Source organism: Marmota monax, unplaced genomic scaffold (genome assembly GCF_021218885.2).
Source record: "Marmota monax isolate L192 unplaced genomic scaffold, Marmota_monax_Labrador192_F-V1.1 WCK01_AAM20220418_F8-fsc00168, whole genome shotgun sequence".
NCBI lineage: Eukaryota > Metazoa > Chordata > Mammalia > Rodentia > Sciuridae > Marmota > Marmota monax.
Window position 1 is genome coordinate 2,900,274 of NW_026692492.1, and position 18,376 is coordinate 2,918,649.

The following is an 18,376-nucleotide window of genomic DNA, read 5'->3' on the forward strand; positions in this document are numbered from 1 at the left end:
GGCACAAAAGGGCACATCTCTATGGTCCCAGCTGCTAGGAGGCTGAGGCAGGGTGACCATAAGTTTGAGGCCAGCGTCACCCCATCTCAAAAAATAACAATAAAAGGGCTAGGGGGAAGCTCAGTGGTGGAGCACTCCTGGGTGAAATCTGAAGGAAAGAAGGGAGCAAAGGAGGAAAAAAGAGACATTTAGCCAATCTGCACAGAATGCTGGAGTGCACAGGCCTCAACTCACATACACAATGTGTAAGCAAACTTTAGAAAGACACAAACTAAATTGAGAATTCATGAAGTAATAATTAATTTTTGAGAAAAAGTAGTGGGCTGTAACGTTGTGAGAAAAGTCAAAGAAATCAATAGTTGCATTACACAATGAGGATGAGAGAACTGCACTAGGGAGGGTATGTAGATAAAAGGGTGATTTGATCCTGTACGTGGGTGTGAGTGTCCATGTGTGGGTGGCACAACTCACCTCTCCAAGGTGATTGCTTTTGTAGTTTAACTTGGTGCTCTAGAGAACACTCACATGAACACCAGGCCACGTTCCATACTCTCTGACACTCTGAGAGTTGATTAGCTGGTGTCTGGTGCACAGACAGAAAAATAAAATTGTTTGTTAAAAAAAAAAAATTCTGTAATACTCAGTGGCTACTTACATTTCATTTTATCATAAGATCTTAACAGAAATGAATAGTTTGATTCCTTAAACACTAAAGAAGTTCTCCCACCCTGTTTTCAACAGAAATTACCTAAAATGAACTTTTTTCAAGTGGACTTCAGTTAACTCCAACTGGAAATATAAAAATTTGGAGTATAAGGTGTGAATTAATGTCCTTGTGATGCTCAGAATCAATCTAGAATCTTAGAGGTGAAGGGCATTTGTATACATAAACATATTAAAAAGTAATTCTTGCCTCTGAATCAAATAGGACTTGGAAACTCTTAGAAAGACGGCACATATTGATTTACATCAAAGTTTCAAGAAACATCCAGGAGCCAGGCATGATAGCACATCTGTAATCCCAGTGGCTATAGAATGAGAATGACAAGTTCAAACCCAGCCCCACCAACATACTGAAGCCGTTGGGAAGAATTTAAAAAGCACTTCAATGAAAACTTAATAAATAAATAAAAAAGGGGTAGTAATGGGATCAGGGCTTGGCCACTTTGGATATGACAATGGTGGTGGTGGTGATGATGATGATGATAATTACAATAGTAATGTTTATTTTCTCTTTTATGACCCTGGTAATTATATTTAAAACCTCTCATAATTTTTATTTTGTCACAACATATATAAAAGTCATAAAAGTGGGCAAGATGAGAGAAAATGGACTCAAGGGATGAAGAGAGATGAAAACTCTAAAAAAGAATTAAAATGCTGCAAATACAGGTTAATACATTTTAACTATAAATCTTGTGTACTATTGTATAGCATACTTTTACGTACAAAATCATACTACACACATTTTGCACACACATACAAAGTAAATATAAGATTATGTTATCATATCGGAGAGTTGACTGCAGATGCAAAAAATATATAGAGAAAAATTAAATCTAACAAGAAGAGATATTTAACTGGGAGAAACATGTTGCTTTCACATCTTCATGCTGACACAATTTCTACATCCAATCCAGGGTGCATTCTCATTACCTGTGAACAGTAAGAAATGAAGGCACACACCCTTTTTACATGCTTACACTGGTTTTCTCAAAAAAAGAGGTTTCTTGCTGAAGGGGTTGCATGACTGTAATTCCACTGGAAAAGCAGGCTGAGGCAGGGGATCACAAGTTCAAAGTCAACCTAAGCAACATAGTGAGGACCTAAGCAATTCAGTGAGACCATGTTTAAATATTTGGAAAAAAAAATTAAAAAGAAGTAGGATATGGCTCAGTGGTTGAATGTCTCTGGGTTGAATCCCTGGTAACAAAAAAAAAAAAAGTAAAATAAAATAAAATAAAATAAAAAATTCTCAAGTCTATATAAGTCTAATTGGATCTGAAACAACTGAAGGTCTCACCACATTTGTATACACAAGGCTTTTCTCCAGAGTGAGTTCTTCCATGATGTTCAAAAAGAACCTGGAAAAGTGAAAGTGTCATCACATTGTTTAAAGAACAGAAGGGTTTTCCCCGATGTGAATCCCTTTATGTATTTGAAGGAAACCATGAAAGCTGCATACTGCCCCACATGGCTTTTCCACAGGATTTAATACAGTATGAGTCCTTTCATACAAGTGAACAAAACGGAAACACTTGAACACTTACTTGCATTGATTTATTCATTTTGGCATGAATCTTTCCAGAAGATTCTTAACAGACCTTATAAAAAAACTGGGAAAATTAGAAGACTTCCTACATTAATCACATTCTCAGGGCTTCCCTCTATGAGTATTTTCGTATATGAGAAGGAAAGCGGGACTGGGATGGGAAGCTGACAGAATGTACCCAATCTTCCCCATACTGAGGGTGGTTTTCCAGTGTGAGTGAAATGACTTTGAAGGCAACGGGGAAAATGGAATGATTTTCCGAATTTTTCACATTTAAAGCATTATTCAGTTAGACCTAGTAGTGTTTGGTAGTGTTTGCCTTTAATCCCAGAGACTCAGGGTCTGAGGCAGAAGTATCACAATTCTGACGCCAAACTCAGCACCTAAGCAAGGCCCTAAGGAACTCTGCAAGTCCCTCTGTCAAAATAAAAAGGAAAGTTTGTGGCTCTGCCCGGGTCTTGCCCTAGTGGGGTCCAGGGGGTCCTGAATGATAAGTGGTGTCAGCGAAAAGATGAGACAGGAGTCGTTCCTTTGGAGCAATCTCCAGAGAGAGAGAGCTCTAATGCAGCTTTCTCTGGGTCATTTTTTATTGCAATATTTTTATCACTATAGATTCAGATACGCCATTGATAATACAATTTAATTTCCATTTTTCCAGGATATGACCTTTAGTTATTTAATTATTAAAAGTACAGAATCATTAATAAAATGCATCACTAATTTACATTTTTCAGATTTTTCCAAGATTAACTATTTTCTTATTAACTAATGCCAAACTACGTAACCAGTCTCTAAATCTCCTAACCAATCATTAACCTTTAAATTTAAAGTACACGGGCTGGGGATGTAGCTCAAGCGGTAGCACGCTCGCCTGGCATGCGTGCGGCCTGGGTTCGATCCTCAGCACCACATACAAACAAAGATGTTGTGTCCTCCAAAAACTAAAAAATAATAAATATTCAAATTAAAAAATAAATAAATTTAAAGTACACCTTTACTTTATTTCTAATCTAAAATTCCCATCTAAAAACACCCCCTTAAATCTTATACTTTAATTAATTCCTAAATTTATTCTCATAAAACTGGTTGAGCTGCTTTCTCAAAGAGTTTCTTTGTTTCTCAGTCAAGGTGCACTAGTTCTCATATCTTTATAATCTTTCTCAATAGAAAATAAGTTGTAAACATCAGTCCACTTTCTGCCAATATTAACTATATTCATCATAAAACCCTATATAAAGTAAAAAAGATTTTATAAAAAGATTATATCATTAAATGTTTTAACTTTCCTAAGTGTATAATATAACTTTCCTCAATCAAAAATGAGACTACACATGGTGGGCTTTGTAAAATAAGCATAATGATTAGGTTTTCTAAGAGGCTAGAAATATGAGCTTGGGTTCTAGTTGATATAATCAGTGTGGTGCCTGAAATTCTCGTGACCTTTCAGAGGATGTTTGTTGTCCATTATCATATTTGTCCTCAGTGTACTGAGATAGAAGAACAGCCTTCTACTTTGTCATTGATATGCTGAGGGGAAGAAGAACAGCCTTCAATGCATGAACTACCTGTTATGTTCTAGCCATCTGATATTTAATTTGTTTGGCATTTAACATACTCATGCCTCCTGTTAGAAACATAAGCATGAAAATGAAAAGTCCCAATTATATAAAAAAAAGGGTCTCATGGTTTCGGATTCCCACCAACCAGTGCGGCTTTGCCAGCATTAATTGTCACTGTGACCCTGTCAAGACAGTGAGTGGGAAATTGCCTTCACCATAGCTCAGTAATAAATGACCACCAGACTAACTCCCCAGTACTATTTATAGATAGATTCAAACATGTGAGCACTTTCTTCTCTTTGAATTGGACAAGAAATATTGATTTACCCATATTTCACATTCAAAGAATTTTTCTTTTTTTTCCTAAGAATTTTTCTACAGAAAACTTACTACATGATAATGAGTGAAAGCTTATTAACAGAAGACTTTGCCAATTGTTTTCATGACTATGATTTCTCTGCACTGTGGGTTGGTTCATGTAAGTGAAGGTGAGCAGATGTAACAAAGGCTTTTCCACATTGTTTACAACCATAGAGCTTCTCTCCGATATGTGTTCTTCTATGTCTTTGAAGGATACTGGAGCTAGCAAAGGTATTGCCACACTGCTTACACTCATAGGGCTTCTCTCCAGTATGCATTCTTCCATGAACCTGAAGGTAATTGGATGTAGAAAAGGCTTTGCCACACTGCTCACACTCATAGGGCTTTTTTCCAGTATGAGTTTTTTCATGTGAGTGAAGGCTACAGGATCTAGCAAAGGCTTTCCCACACTGCTTACATTCATAGGGCTTCTCCCCAGTATGTGTTCTTCCATGTCTGTGAAGGCTACTGGATGTAGCAAAGGCTTTGCCACACTGCTTACATGCATAATGCTTTTCTCCAGTATGAATTTTTTTATGTAAACGAAGGCTAGAGGAACGAGCGAAGGCTTTGCCACACTCCTTACATGCATAAGGCTTCTCCACAGTATGAATTGTTTTATGTGAGTGAAGGCCAGAGAAACGAGTGAAGGCTTTTCCACATTGCTTACACTCATAGGGCTTCTCTCCAGTATGCGTTCTTCCATGAATCTGAAGGAAACGGGATCTAACAAAGGCTTTCCCACACTGCTTACATTCATACGGCTTTTCTCCATTATGAGTTTTTTCATGTGCGTGAAGCTCACTGGATCTAGTAAAGGCTTTGCCACACTGCTTACATTCATAGGGCTTCTCCCCAGTATGTGTTCTTTCATGTCTGTGAAGGTTACTGGACCTAGGAAAGGCTTTGCCACACTGCTTACATGCATAAGGCTTCTCTCCAGTATGAATTTTTTTATGTGAGTGAAGGCCAGAGAAACTACTGAAGGCTTTTCCACACTGCTTACATTCAAAGGGCTTCTCTCCAGTATGTGTTCTTCCATGAATCTGAAGGGAAGTGGATGTAGCAAAGGCTTTGCCACACTGCTTACATTCATAGGGCTTCTCTCCAGTATGTGTTTTTTCATGTATGGGAAGGTAACTGGAACTAGCAAAGAAATTGCCACACTGCTTACATTCATAGGGCTTCTCTCCAGTATGCGTTCTTCTATGAATCTGAAGATAACTGGATCTAGTAAAGGCTTTGCCACACTGCTTACATTCATAGGGCTTTTCTCCAGTATGAGTTTTTTCATGTGAGTGAAAGATACTGGATGTAGCAAAGACTTTGCCACACTGCATACATTCATAGGGCTTTTCTCCAGTATGGGTTATTTCATGTGAGTGAAGGTGACTGGATGTGGCAAAGGCTTTTCCACACTGCTTACACTCATAGGGCTTCTCCCCAGTATGTGTTCTTTCATGTATTTGAAGGTCATTGGATCTAGCAAAGGCTTTCCCACACTGCTTACAATCATGAGGCTTCTTTCCAGTATGAGTTGTCTGATGGATTCTAAGTAAACTGGGATAAGCAAAGTCTTTCCCACATACTTTACAGTTGAATCGTGCATTCCCCGTGTGTGTGACCCTGTGCCTTTGAAGACTTGTGTGTGAAATAAAGGTTTGACCAACTTGTTTACATTGATAGACTTTCTTTCCAGAATGAGTTCTTCCATGTCTTCTAAATAAAGAGGAGAAATGAAAGGCTTTCCCACATACCTCACATTGAAAAGGTTTACCTCCACTGTGTGTTCTCATATGTCTTTGAACATCTGGGAGAGAAGAGGCTTCACCACATTGTTGATATTCATAGGGTTGCCACCCAGTGTGAGTATCTTCATACCTTTGAATGTCACTGGAACAACTGGAGACTTTCCCACATACTGTACTTTCATAGGGTCCATCTCCAGTTTGTGTTAACATTTGTGTGTGAACACTTTTGAGAGAAACCAGGGATTGCCTGTGCTGTTTAAATTCACATGGCTTCTCTTCACATTCCTCGTGCTTGTAGCTTTTGTGTTCAGAGTGAGATGTGATGTGCCTATGAAGGAATGAAGTGCATATGAAGTCCTTGGCACACATATAACAATCACATGAATTTACTCTATTAAAATTTTGCTTTGTCCAGTTAAGAACTGGAATCTCATTGAAAGTTTCCCCACACTATCTTCTTGGCTGTTGATGTTTACCACATGGCTTCTTTGAAGAATGACTAGCACATTATCAATGCTTAATTCATTCATGATTTTATATTTATTTAGGGGTCCTAGGCTTACATTACTAACAACATCAGGTAAAGGCTAGGTTTTCTGATGTTTTCAAATTGCCTGAAAATCAAGATATCGAAAGGAAACAATCCTTTGCAATGCAGCTTCCCTATGGTAATTATCTAAACAGTGATATTCACATGCAATTTCATATACTTTTGGCATGCCAAGTACTTGGAAAAGACTGAATATCTGTTACTGTTAAGTATATATTTCTAGTAAAAAAAAAAAACTCTTATAAAAATAAATACATTTCAAATTGTGCATACTTCTTGGGTTGGTCTGTTTTAAAAATTATGACATTCTCACATTCCCTCAAGAACTCCTCTTGTGGGCAAAATTACCTTAGAATGATCTCGGAATTTTTGATCTCATCTTGAATGTTTTTTTCATGCCATTTGTTTTCTAAAATGAGAAACCAGAATAATCTTTATGAATTTTTAGGAGACAGAAATGCTTTGCCAAACTTGTAGGTGCCTTTTATGCTGCAATAATTCTACAATGGATTCCCTTCTCATGTTCTGTACAAATGACCAAAATAAACATGAGTTATCTATTTGTTTAATTTAAAAAAAATCATTATTACCTATAAAAGCCAGGTTTCTGAAGACTTCCAGCATCACATCTCTGTAAAGGTTCCTCTGGGAAGGATCCAGCAATGCCCATTCCTCCTCCGTGAAGTTCACAACCACATCCTCAAAGGTCACTGAGATCTAAAATACCCCACAAATGTTTACTGGAGGTCAGGAGAGATTGATAGCATCAGAAATATGTACTCAACATGCTTGGTGTCCACAGGATTCTCTGAATTACTGATTAATTCCATGATTTGGTCCATCAAATCTTTCCTGCATTCAATTTCTTACACCCATTCCAACACTAGAACTTGGCTCCTCAGAAGCCAAGCATCATAGTGATTTATACACTTCTTTTGGTGAGTTCACAGGAACTAAGACAGGCTCCCAGATCACTCCTAACTTCTTTTTTGGTTTCACCTCTATTACATGTTCTAGAATTGTCCTGAGTGGTACAGACCCAATAAGCACTTCTGATAGTACTTATCTTTAGAAAAGAAAGGTGATGAGTAGGAAATTGCAGGAATCATGAAACTAAGCATTTGAGAGATATTCTGGTGGCTCCCTGTACCTACAAGATTAATATAGATAACATGGAATTTACTGATGTCTTGTTCCCTCTGAAAGTCTATTGTTCCATACTTAAAGAAATGCCTAGAACCAGCCCCCACCCACACTCTCTGGGCATGGGGTCACTAAGGAGATTCCTTCATAGACAACATTTAGACAACTTTTCACACAAGTTGTCACAATGTGTTAACTGGAGATTGAGCTCATCCTGTGTGATTACACTGAGAACAACTAGAAGTTTGCAGGTGCTTTACTCTAGAACAAATTTAGTCAACTAGCTTAATATTAAATGACCAAAACCAACATGAGTTATCTATTTGATTAATTTATTTATTAATAAACACAACAATTTTATAATTTCCTGTGGTTACTGTAAAACCAGAATGGAGTAAGTGAAAGATGGCACATGTCTTAGAAATAACTCAATGACCCAAAAATGTCACCTTGTCCAAATGACAGCCTTACAAAGTTTTATAACTCTCAAAACAATCTTCTTAATAAACAGCAGGCACTACTTTTCTAAGTCTCATAGCAACAATGAATGTCCAATGACTGTCAAACTGTTCTTAACAGCAGCCGGTTCACTACCATAATGTACAGTCATGAGACACATACCAATGCTCTGTTCAAGGACATTTTGATCAATGTAGGGCCACATGTGCAATGGTTGTCTGTTGTGAAAGACATTCATCCTGCCTGTAGGAATGGTGCTGCAAACAAACCTAAGGCAGAAGCTCTTCCAGAGTGTGGTAAAGCAACAAGTTTCTAGCCCAGATTCCTGAACTATCCCACACAGTCTGGGTGTGAAAAGGCCACCATGCACATCGGTAAGCATGCTGTGATGTCTGCACAGTGATGGAACAGGCCAAAAGAAAATGTCCCTGCCACTGACACAAAACCATACTCAAGGACTGAAAACATACAGAACCACCCCAAACAATCAAGAATGCACAATTACACTCAGAGACAGCAGCCTACCTCTGTGAGGACAATGATGGAGGCAGGAGGGCTTCATGGGCTTCAACCAAAGGGGAAGGACACTGAGGTCTCAGGGTCAAAGCAACACTTCACATGAAATAAGCCACACCCCTACAAGTGCACCACCAGTGAAATCCCATGTATGCTCAAAGATCATGAGAGCTAAAGCAGAAATCAGATCAGAAGAAGCTGCAAACCCTCCAGCGAAGGGGACCTGAAACACAGGACTCTAAACAAACACAGGACAAAGAGGTGACTCAAGAGAAAAGATGACCATTTTTTGTTGTTGTTGTTTTTATTATTATTATTTAGTTTTTGGCAGACACAACATCTTTGTATGTATGTGGTGCTGAGGATCGAACCCGGGCCGCACACATGCCAGGCGAGCACGCTACCACTTGAGCCACATCCCCAGCACCAAGGTGACCATTTTTAAGGAATACACTGTAAAAGTCCATCATGGGAAATTCATACAGAGCACCAGATGTGGCGCTGTATTGGTATCTAAGGAGCTAAAAGCAATCATTGAAACTGCTGCTTCAAAAAAACAGAGAAAGAAGAGCAAGGTAAACCTAAATTAACCACAGGAAGGTAACAAAGAAGGTTTTGATGAAACCACAATCAGGAAATCCACAGTCCACAAAATCAACTTCTTCATGAACATCAGCATCACTGATAAACTGACATAAGGCTAAGAGTACAGAGGACAGGGACTGGGGTTGTTACTCAGTGGAAGAGTGTTTGGTAGTGCTTGGGAGAAAGTGGATTCAATCCTCACTGACACATAAAAAGAAAGAATTAAAAGTGTAAATTATACAATAACATTAAAGAGAAATGCAAAGAGGACTGAAAACCTACTAACACATTTAAAAGTGTCATCATCAACAATGCATTGGAATTGAAGATCATAAATGTGCTTGTCACAAATTAGAAACTTGCAGAAACTGAACCATTCCTTTGAGAGAGACAATCTCCTACAACTTACACACAAGGGGAATACACAAAACAAGTGAGCCCACGGCTGCTAAAAAAAACCAGACTCAATAACTACTTACTACCCCAAAAGGCAAGGCAAGGCTCTGACATCTCAAACAGGCTTCCATGAGACACTTAAGAACTGCCACCTATTTTCTAATTTTATTTCCAGAACATAGAAGCTGAATTAACACCTCCTATTTCTTTCTGAGGCATAAGTTACCATATTATTCAAATTAAGTAGATAAAGAAAAGTATTAAATAGAAAACTATGAGTGATGCTCATAATCATAAATGCAAAATTTAATCATAAATGCAAAAAACTGTACAATCAAGCCATCACACTCCAGGTGTCTATGCAAATGATGGGGCAATTATGGGCACAGGAACCCTCACTGCAGTGACTACAGCAGCCATATCCAGAACTGCCCAAAGCTAGATGCAAGGAAGATGCACCTTTCAATACTGAATGGAAAAGCTGCAGTTTATCCACATCAAAGAACATCACCCAGAAAATGAGCTCTGCAGCCTAGAAAGATACAGCACCCTTAAAGGCAGACTGGTAAGAGAGAGAAGTCAGTTTGAAATGGCCAAGTGAAGTAAGATTCCAAGTCAAGAACATTCTGGAAAAGACAACATTATAGATGCACCAGCAGAATTGATGGGTGCCAGGGACTTAGGGAGCAGAGAGGGAGGAAGGAATGAGGAGGAGAGATGAACAGAGGGAACACAGGATTCCCAGAGCAGTGAAACTCTTTTGTATGACATTATCTTGTATAATATGTGACACACACAATCACATCACACAGAGGAGGAACCCTAAGGTAAAGGACGAACTTCAGCTTATCATAACGTGTTGCTTCATCCATTTTCTTTATCAAATGTTCAACACTGGTTTAGTAACTAACAAACACCCTCACCAATGCAATATGTTGAAAACAGTGGAGACTATCAGCTGGAGAGAAGGGGTATTCAATACTATGAGTAATGTCACATTAAATTGTCACCTTGATTGGATTAAAAGATACTGATGATTAATGAGCTTCTGGGTGTGTCCATGAGGATGTGTCTACAAATGATTGGCATGTGGAACAGTGAACCAAACTGGAGAACCTCCTTAAGCTAGGCAGCGCCATCCTATAGGACACTGTCTTGGGTGGAACAAAAGTTGGAAGAGGAAGGAAGCAGCAGCAGAGTAAGCTCCTTTCTTCTCATTGGGTTCTTGATTGCTACTGCAATGGCCTGAGGATATCAGACTCTTCCTTCTTCACTCTCCCAAAGTGGACTCTGCCAGTGATTCTCCAGGGAGTTTCCAGAATCTTTGATCTGGACTAGGGCAGCACCATTGATCCCTCTTGTTCTGAGACCTCAGCCTCTTGGACTCTGTAGCTACTGCTTCTCAAGCTCTCCAGCTGCAGAAGGCCACTGTGGACATCATCTTCAGGTCAAGTAGGCCAATCTCATGAATCCCCTTTGATAATCATACTTCCTCTTGATACTGTTACTCTAGAGAACACTGACTAATAAACTATGTAAACCTAAAATTGCTCATAAAAACAAAGTTTATCTAATAAATAAGTAAATATACTACCAAGCCATGAAGTTTTATAAATATATACATAAGAAAAAATATTATATGCTAAGTACCTTTTTCATAATAATGCAATAATAAGAGGAAGAGTCATAGTTACAAATTTAAAAAGTATGAGCAAATGCCACAGTCTGGCTGGGCACACAATCACGAGCCACCACACAGCTTGTAGATTCAAACAGCAACTCTTTAGTCCCGAACTCACACCAGCCGTCTACAATCACATTCTGGGGAAATCCACCTTCTCTGCCCAAATCCACCTCCACTGGGCTTCTGTCTCCCAAAATATACTGTCTGAATCCCGTGAGAACTCAAGGGGAACTCAGGCAGCAGGATACGCCCTATTCCCAGCAGGAATAATCTTAAACCTTAAGCCTGGAACCTAAACTGGGAACGCCCTAAACAGGATTATCTTAAAACCGGGAACACCCTAATCTGCCTTGGTCCTTGAGCAAGGTCACCTACATTCAATGTCACTGCAACATGGGGTACGCTGGCAAGGAAATTGTCATACCTACTTGGCTAATGGCTCCCAGCAAGCAAAAGCAAGGAAACTGATTTTGAATACAATTTTCATCTGGAAAAAATTGGATTATAAGTCTTCAAAACTCATTCCAACTGCTGGTGTAGTGGTATGCACCTGTAATTTCAGCCACTAGGGAAGTCAAGGCAGGGAAATGGCAAGTTGGAGGCCAGTCTCAGCAACCTAGCAAGACACTCAGAAATTTAGTGAGACTGGTCTTCATCAAAAATAAAAAGAGGGTACTGGGATTGTAGCTGAGTGGCAGAGCACTTGCTAGCATGTGTGAGGCACTGGGGATGATCCTCAGCACCACTGAAAAATAAAGAAAATAAAGGTATTCTGTCCATCGAATACTATACAAAATACAAAAAAGAAAAGAAAATTAAATTAATAAATAAGAAGAAGGGCTGAGGATGTGCTCAGTGGTCAAGTGCCTGTAGGTTTGTTCCCCAGTAAAACACCTGCCCACCTCCGGAACACTGCTCACAAATTGGAATTCATTTCTGGAGGATAACTAAGCATGAGCAAGTCCATGGCATCAATCCCCAGCACTCAATAAGCAAGCAAATAAATAAACAACAGTGTACAATACTAATTCTCTTGGGCTGGAGAGTAGTTCGGTAGTAGAAAACTTGCCAATCATGTATGTGGCCCTCCCTCGAATCAATCTCCAGCAGGCCACACACACACACACACACTGAAATACATTTAATGAGAGATAAAAATTATTATAATACAAAAGGTACACAATTAGAGGCATAAAAACAACAAAATCAATGGATAGACAACACACTTTCTCAAAGAAGATTGAATATTCCCATGACCTACACTCTCCTAAAAAACACAGAGCATTTCAGTAAATTCTGTGAAATTTAGGGCATGATTTACTGTATTTTGGAGGTAAACATAAGAAAAACTACATCTAAAAAATAATACTGTATCTAAGACCAGCCAAAATGTTGTACAGGACAGAGAGAGTAGAGAGAGCATTTATGTTGCTCCCAAATTTCATAAGGTAAAAGGCCAGCTCCCAAAGGGGTGACCCTAGGATGATGCATTTAGGAGGGAACAGGAATCAGGTGACATAGTGGGAGTGCTCTTGAGGGGATCAGCACCCTTATTTAGACACATGTATTTCCCCTTTCCAGAAAGTGAGTGTCATTTACTAATTCACTGATATTCAGTGATTAAATGATCATACTTGGGTATTTCAGGTATTGCCAAAATTGTCCTTAAACTTTACAATGAAGATGGGTGTGATGGTGCACACCTGTAACCCCAGTAGTTCAGGAGTCTGAGGCCCTCGGCTATGTAGCAAGACTCTGTACCAAAACAAAGAATCTAAAAGGGGCTGGTGGATAAACAACTCTGAGTTCCATTCCTGATACCAAAAAAACACAGTTAACATGAACCTGCCAAGTCCAGACAACAACAGTGAAAAACTGTCATCCTTTGTCATCACCTTGTGAAGGACAGATACTAGTTTTCATGAAATCTCATTCATAAGTTATCCACCACTATTTTGGTAGAATTGGACTCAAATTCTGCAGCAATAATGTAAGACAGAGTTTCTCTGTAGCTTACATGGCATTTTGGAATCTAGGGTTGGATTTCAATTTGAAATCACTGAAAAGACAAGATTGAATCTTACCAACTTTGTGTACACACTCAAGGGTAGCAAAAGGTACATTAGGTAATTAGGTGTTTTCTTTTCCTTTTCTTTCTTTCTTTTTTGATACCCCCGAGATGAAAACCAGAGACATTTTACTACTGATCCACATCCCCAGTCATTTGTATATTTTATTTTGAGACACAGTCTCACCAGGTTGCATAAGGCCTGGATAAGTTGCTAAGGCTGCCCTCAAATTTGCAACACTCCTGTCTCAGCCTGTGGAGCAGGAAGGATCACAGGTGAGCACCACTGTACCTGGTTATAAGTTGGGATTTTTAACAATGGAAATGTAACTAGACTTTTTAAAATCCACTTCTCTCTTGCATCTTTTTTTTTTTTTTTAAATTTTTTTTTATTGATTGTTCAAAACATTTAAAGCTCTTGACATATCATATTTCATACATTAGAATCAAGTTGGTTATGAACTCCCAATTTTACCCCAAATACAGATTGCAGAATCACATCGGTTACACATCCACATTTTTACATAATGCCCTATTAGTAACTGTTGTATTCTGGCTACCTTTCCTATCCTCTACCATCCCCCCTCCCTCCCCTCCCATCTTCTCTCTCTACCCCATCCACTGTAATTCATTTCTCTCCTTGTTTATTTTCCCATTCCCCTCACAACCTCTTATATAATAGTCCATCCCATGTGGCTCTGAATAAATAAACCTGGGCCTCAGATAAGTGAGCACATCATTTCAAAGTGATGCACAGAAAGCTTTGGTGCTGAGGGAGCACACATGTGTCAGGCTCAAGGGACAGGGAAGGTCCCTGACAGCTGGGACATGCTCCCTCCTGGTCTTGCCCACTGAAAACCTTCAGGATCACCCTCCAAGAGACCTGGACCATGACTCCACTCTAAGAGGCTTTTCAGGTTTGCACAGCTCTGCACTGGGGTGGGTGGTCCTTATGCTCTGGGAGAGGTTTCACTCCTTCACACTGTCAGAGACTGAAAGGGCAGGAATCACTGGTGACCTGGCCCCTCAGCACCAGCATCCACAGGCCGACTGGCCACCTCTCTCCAAGGAATGGGAACAGAGCTTGGGAAAAACAAGGTCCCAAGGAAGTAGCTGTCTAGATGAGGCCTGTTCCAGGAGATTCCTCAGCCCAAAACCCCCAGCCACTTCCCTGAGAGGCTGCACCCCACACCTCAGGCTGTCCCCTAGGAGGAGCTGGCCCAGGGCCTGAAGTTCTGTTCACCCTGCAGGGCACAGGGCACCTGTGGGCACTTTGTGGAAGCTCCAGGAGAGGTTAGTTGCTCAGGACATGGGACCCTGAGAGGCCTCCAAAAGAAACTTCTGCCCAAGAAATCTGACACGGTGTCTACACCTAAGGAAGATAAAAGAAGCTGTGCACTCAAGTTCTTTATACATTTGCATCTACATCAAAGAACCTTCAGAGTACTTGACTTCGGCCAACCAGACAATCATGAGGGTGGAAAGGCAGGGTTCTGTATGGAGCGCAAAAATTATCTTGGGCTATCTTAAGTCCTTTCATAGCCAATTATCTTCATTTCTGTATCAGACCACAATTCTCGAAACTTCTCAGAATATATCACTAACCTTACCAGATGCCTAGTCTCCAAAATCTACCAAAGCTCAGAATTCAATAACAGACATAGAGAAGAAATTTTCTTTATTTTATTTTCTGTACCCCATCAATCTGATGTTCCTACCAATGCAATTGGTTAATGTAGTGATATACAAGTTCCTTTTATAAAAGTTCATGTAGGCCAGGCACAGTGGCACACAACTGTAATCCCAGCAGCTTGAGAGGCTAAGGTAGGAGGATTGCTATATTTAAAGCCAGCCTCAGCAACTTAGTGAGACCATAAGGAACTTGGTGAGATCATATCTGAAAATACAATATAAAAAGGGCTGGGGATGTGGCTCAGTGTTTAAGCGGCCCTGGGTTCAATCCCTGGTATATTAAAAAAAAAAAAAGAAAAGAAAAGAAAGAAAGAAAAGAGGGACACACACATCATTCAGGTAACTTGAATCCATGTTCCTTAGTATGGTCATTAATATACGGGTTTAAATGAACTATTTTCTGTAGCTGGGGTGGTCAGTGCCTTTAATCTCATCCGCTTTGGAAGCTGAGGCAGAAGGAGCACAACTTTCAGGCCAGGCTGGGAAAAATACCCAGATCCTTTCTAAAAATCATATTGAAAAGAGCTGGGGATGAAGGACAGTAAATGAATCAGACATTATTGTAGTGGCATCCCCTTTTTTCACAGAAAATGTTAACTGGGTTTCTCCAGAAATCTTCACCATGGCTAATTTTAGGACTGTCAACAAAAGAGTGTCCACAAAAAAGTTCAGTGTAGATAAACTTCCTATTTTCGTGTTGCCCTATTTTACGGGGCTGCTAGCATGGGAGAAATTAGCACTCCAAGTGCTGGACTTGAACTCCCCTTACTAGTTTTTACACACTTGTGTCCAGTATAGTAGTTCATAGAAATGTGCAAACAAGGCCTCTGGCCTTGAGCTGGGCTTCACAGAGAAGTCACCAACTAGGCTCCATAATAACAGCTGGTAGAGGAGGAAAAAAAAAGGGGAGAAGAAGCTCTCCCCTTCTCAGGTGCTATCCTTGAAGGGTTAACTTGGCCCAGAACAGTGAAAGAAAAAGCTGCTTTTATGTGTGTGATGTGACAACTTGACTATGGTGACTCCATTTTGTGAACTTAGCCATGACACTCAAAAAGGTCATGACTGGGGCAGTTTGCATTCTTTTGTTCATGAAAATCCCCCAAGAACACAGAATGATCTATGGTGCCAACTGCAGACTAACTGACCACAACTTTCCGGCTTGCTGGCATTGCCTGAACCTCCAAACATCCCTTTTGTGGTTTTTTTTGCTTAAATATGGAGCCAACTGAAGGCAGGGGCACCACTCTGACCATCTCAGTGTTTCGAGAGCAGGGTGTCTGCCACTGGCCACCAATAAAGGCTTAACTGGAATGAGACTGTGTGGTCTGAGAGTTATTTGAGGGTCTCAGTATTACAATGTGAACTTCTGAGCCCCTCCCCTTACATGCTGGGTATAAGATTCTGAAACCACCTGAACTTGGGGTTCAGGGGATGGATTGATTGATTACAGCAAAAGCTGTGCCCTCTGAGACTGGCTGCAGCCAGATAAAACTGTTTCTGGCTATCTCCAGTGCCTAGCCTCCTTTGTCCCTACATCAGTATTACCCTGTGTGCTTACGTGACTACACGACTGGGGTGACTCTACATCATGGACTATCAGAAAAGGGAGCAGTTATACTCTATTGATGAAGCCCAGGATTCCATATCCCTGGGATCTATAAACAACGACCTTATTCCTTTTAAAGCAGTTATTTTGACCAAACACAAGGAAGTGTTAAGTGATTATTCTTTCCCCTCAAGTATAATATTCACAAATAGAAAACAAATGCTTTCAAAAGTGTTCTACTTGCCAGGGACAGTGGCACAGGCCTGTCATTCCAGATATGTGGGAGGCTGAATCAGGAGGATCACAAGTTATGGCTGGGGAGGGAGGGAGGAAAGGAGAGAAGGAGGGACGGAGGAAAGGAGGGAGGGAAGGAGGAAAGGAGAGAAGGAGGGAGGGAGGAAAGGAGGGAGGGAAGGAGGAAAGGAGAGAAGGAGGGAGGGAGGAAAGGAGGGAGGGAAGGAGGAAAGGAGAGAAGGAGGGAGGGAGGAAAGGAGGGAGGGGGGAAGAGGGAGGGAAGGAGGGAGGGAGGAAAGGAAGATTCTTTTCAATATTTCACTAGATGAAAAGTGAAAATTAGCAGACGGTGTCAACTTGAACCGAGTGGGAAGAACGAACGTCAGGCCGAGCTGTGAGTTGGAGGGAAGGAGGGTTTAGAAGGCAGGAGGCGCCTGCAATTTGGGGAACCTACAGCAGCCTCCGGAGGAGCTCCCCTGGGAGAAGGAGGGTGCATGTGTGGCCCTGCTTCCTCCACGTTGGGAAGAGTGGGTGTGGGCCACCAGTAGGGAGCAAAGGGGACACCAAGGCCCTGAGCCGCCCTTCCAAACCCAGGGAACCAGGGGACAGGGCCCAGGGCAACCCGCCAGCGTGGACTCCTCCGCCCACCGAAGCTCAGCCGCGCGCCAGGCCCCAAGGCAGATGCTGACCCCGCACCTTCAGCCCTGGTCAGAAACTCACCATGTTTGGCTTCTGTTGTGTCCGGCGTCTTCTGGAGGAACCTCCGGGAACCCGAGATCCCCAAGGACACAGGGAGCGGCAGAATCACCTGGGTTACTGGAGCAGAGAACTCGGCTGGAGAAGGAGCAGCCCAGTCGTTAAGGAATTAAAGCCCGTGAGACTGCGGAAGCCCGCCCTCCCCCTTCCTCTGCGCACCGATTGGACAGTTCCTCCCATCGTCCTTGATGGATGGCCTCCAGGCCCGCCTCTGCATCGTGACTGACAGCTAACATCATCCAATAACTGACTGAAATTGGGTTAGTGACAGATTCTTGGCCCCAGCCCTTTTCAGGCGGAGCTTCCCCGCTGTGCTGGGAACTTATCCAGGTCGGAAGCCTGGGCTTAGCCTCTGGTACAGAGGTGATATGTGGGACTGCTTTATATGTAAAACAGCCATAGAGTGCTTTCTGGCCATGGCGAGGCCCTGGGTTTAACCTCAACACAAAAACAAAGCACAGCTTCTCTGGGATGCTGAGGCTGGAGGAGCCCAAGGTCAGTGAGACCTTCTCTTAAAATAAAATGAAAAAGGTGGGGATGTAGTTCAGAGGTCCAGGTCAAGCCCCACTGGGTTTATTACCTAGTACCTGAAAGAAAAAGAAAGAACTATGTGATATATATTATTTTTCCAGCTGATGTAACCTCAAGAGACTTAGAAAGACACAGTCTCCAAATTTTTGAAACACTATTTAAAGATATCATATGTATGACCCATACATAATATCTAAAATTGAAAACTATTTTAGTAATTCTCTTCACCTCCTGGCCTCTGTTGCTTTGAGGAGGCAGCCTGAGCTATGAAAGG

At 41.1% G+C, this 18,376-nt stretch overlaps 1 protein-coding gene across 2 annotated transcripts; it reads right to left on the reverse strand.

The window, feature by feature from the left end:
* Positions 1-3,220: 3,220 nt before the first annotated feature.
* Positions 3,221-17,710, reverse strand: LOC124092082 (zinc finger protein 709). Of its 2 annotated transcripts, XM_046443389.2 has the most exons (4): positions 17,536-17,709; positions 7,083-7,209; positions 6,841-6,901; positions 3,221-6,270 (listed from the first exon to the last, which is right to left on the reverse strand). In XM_046443389.2, exons 1-4 carry the CDS (start codon positions 17,536-17,538, stop codon positions 4,278-4,280), a joined length of 2,184 nt encoding a protein of 727 aa, XP_046299345.1. In that variant the 5' UTR covers positions 17,539-17,709; the 3' UTR covers positions 3,221-4,277. The 2 variants fall into 2 exon arrangements, with proteins under 2 accessions (XP_046299345.1, XP_046299346.1); XM_046443390.2 differs by lacking the exon at positions 6,841-6,901 and having other exon boundaries at positions 17,536-17,710.
* Between the last annotated feature and the right edge of the window lie 666 nt (positions 17,711-18,376).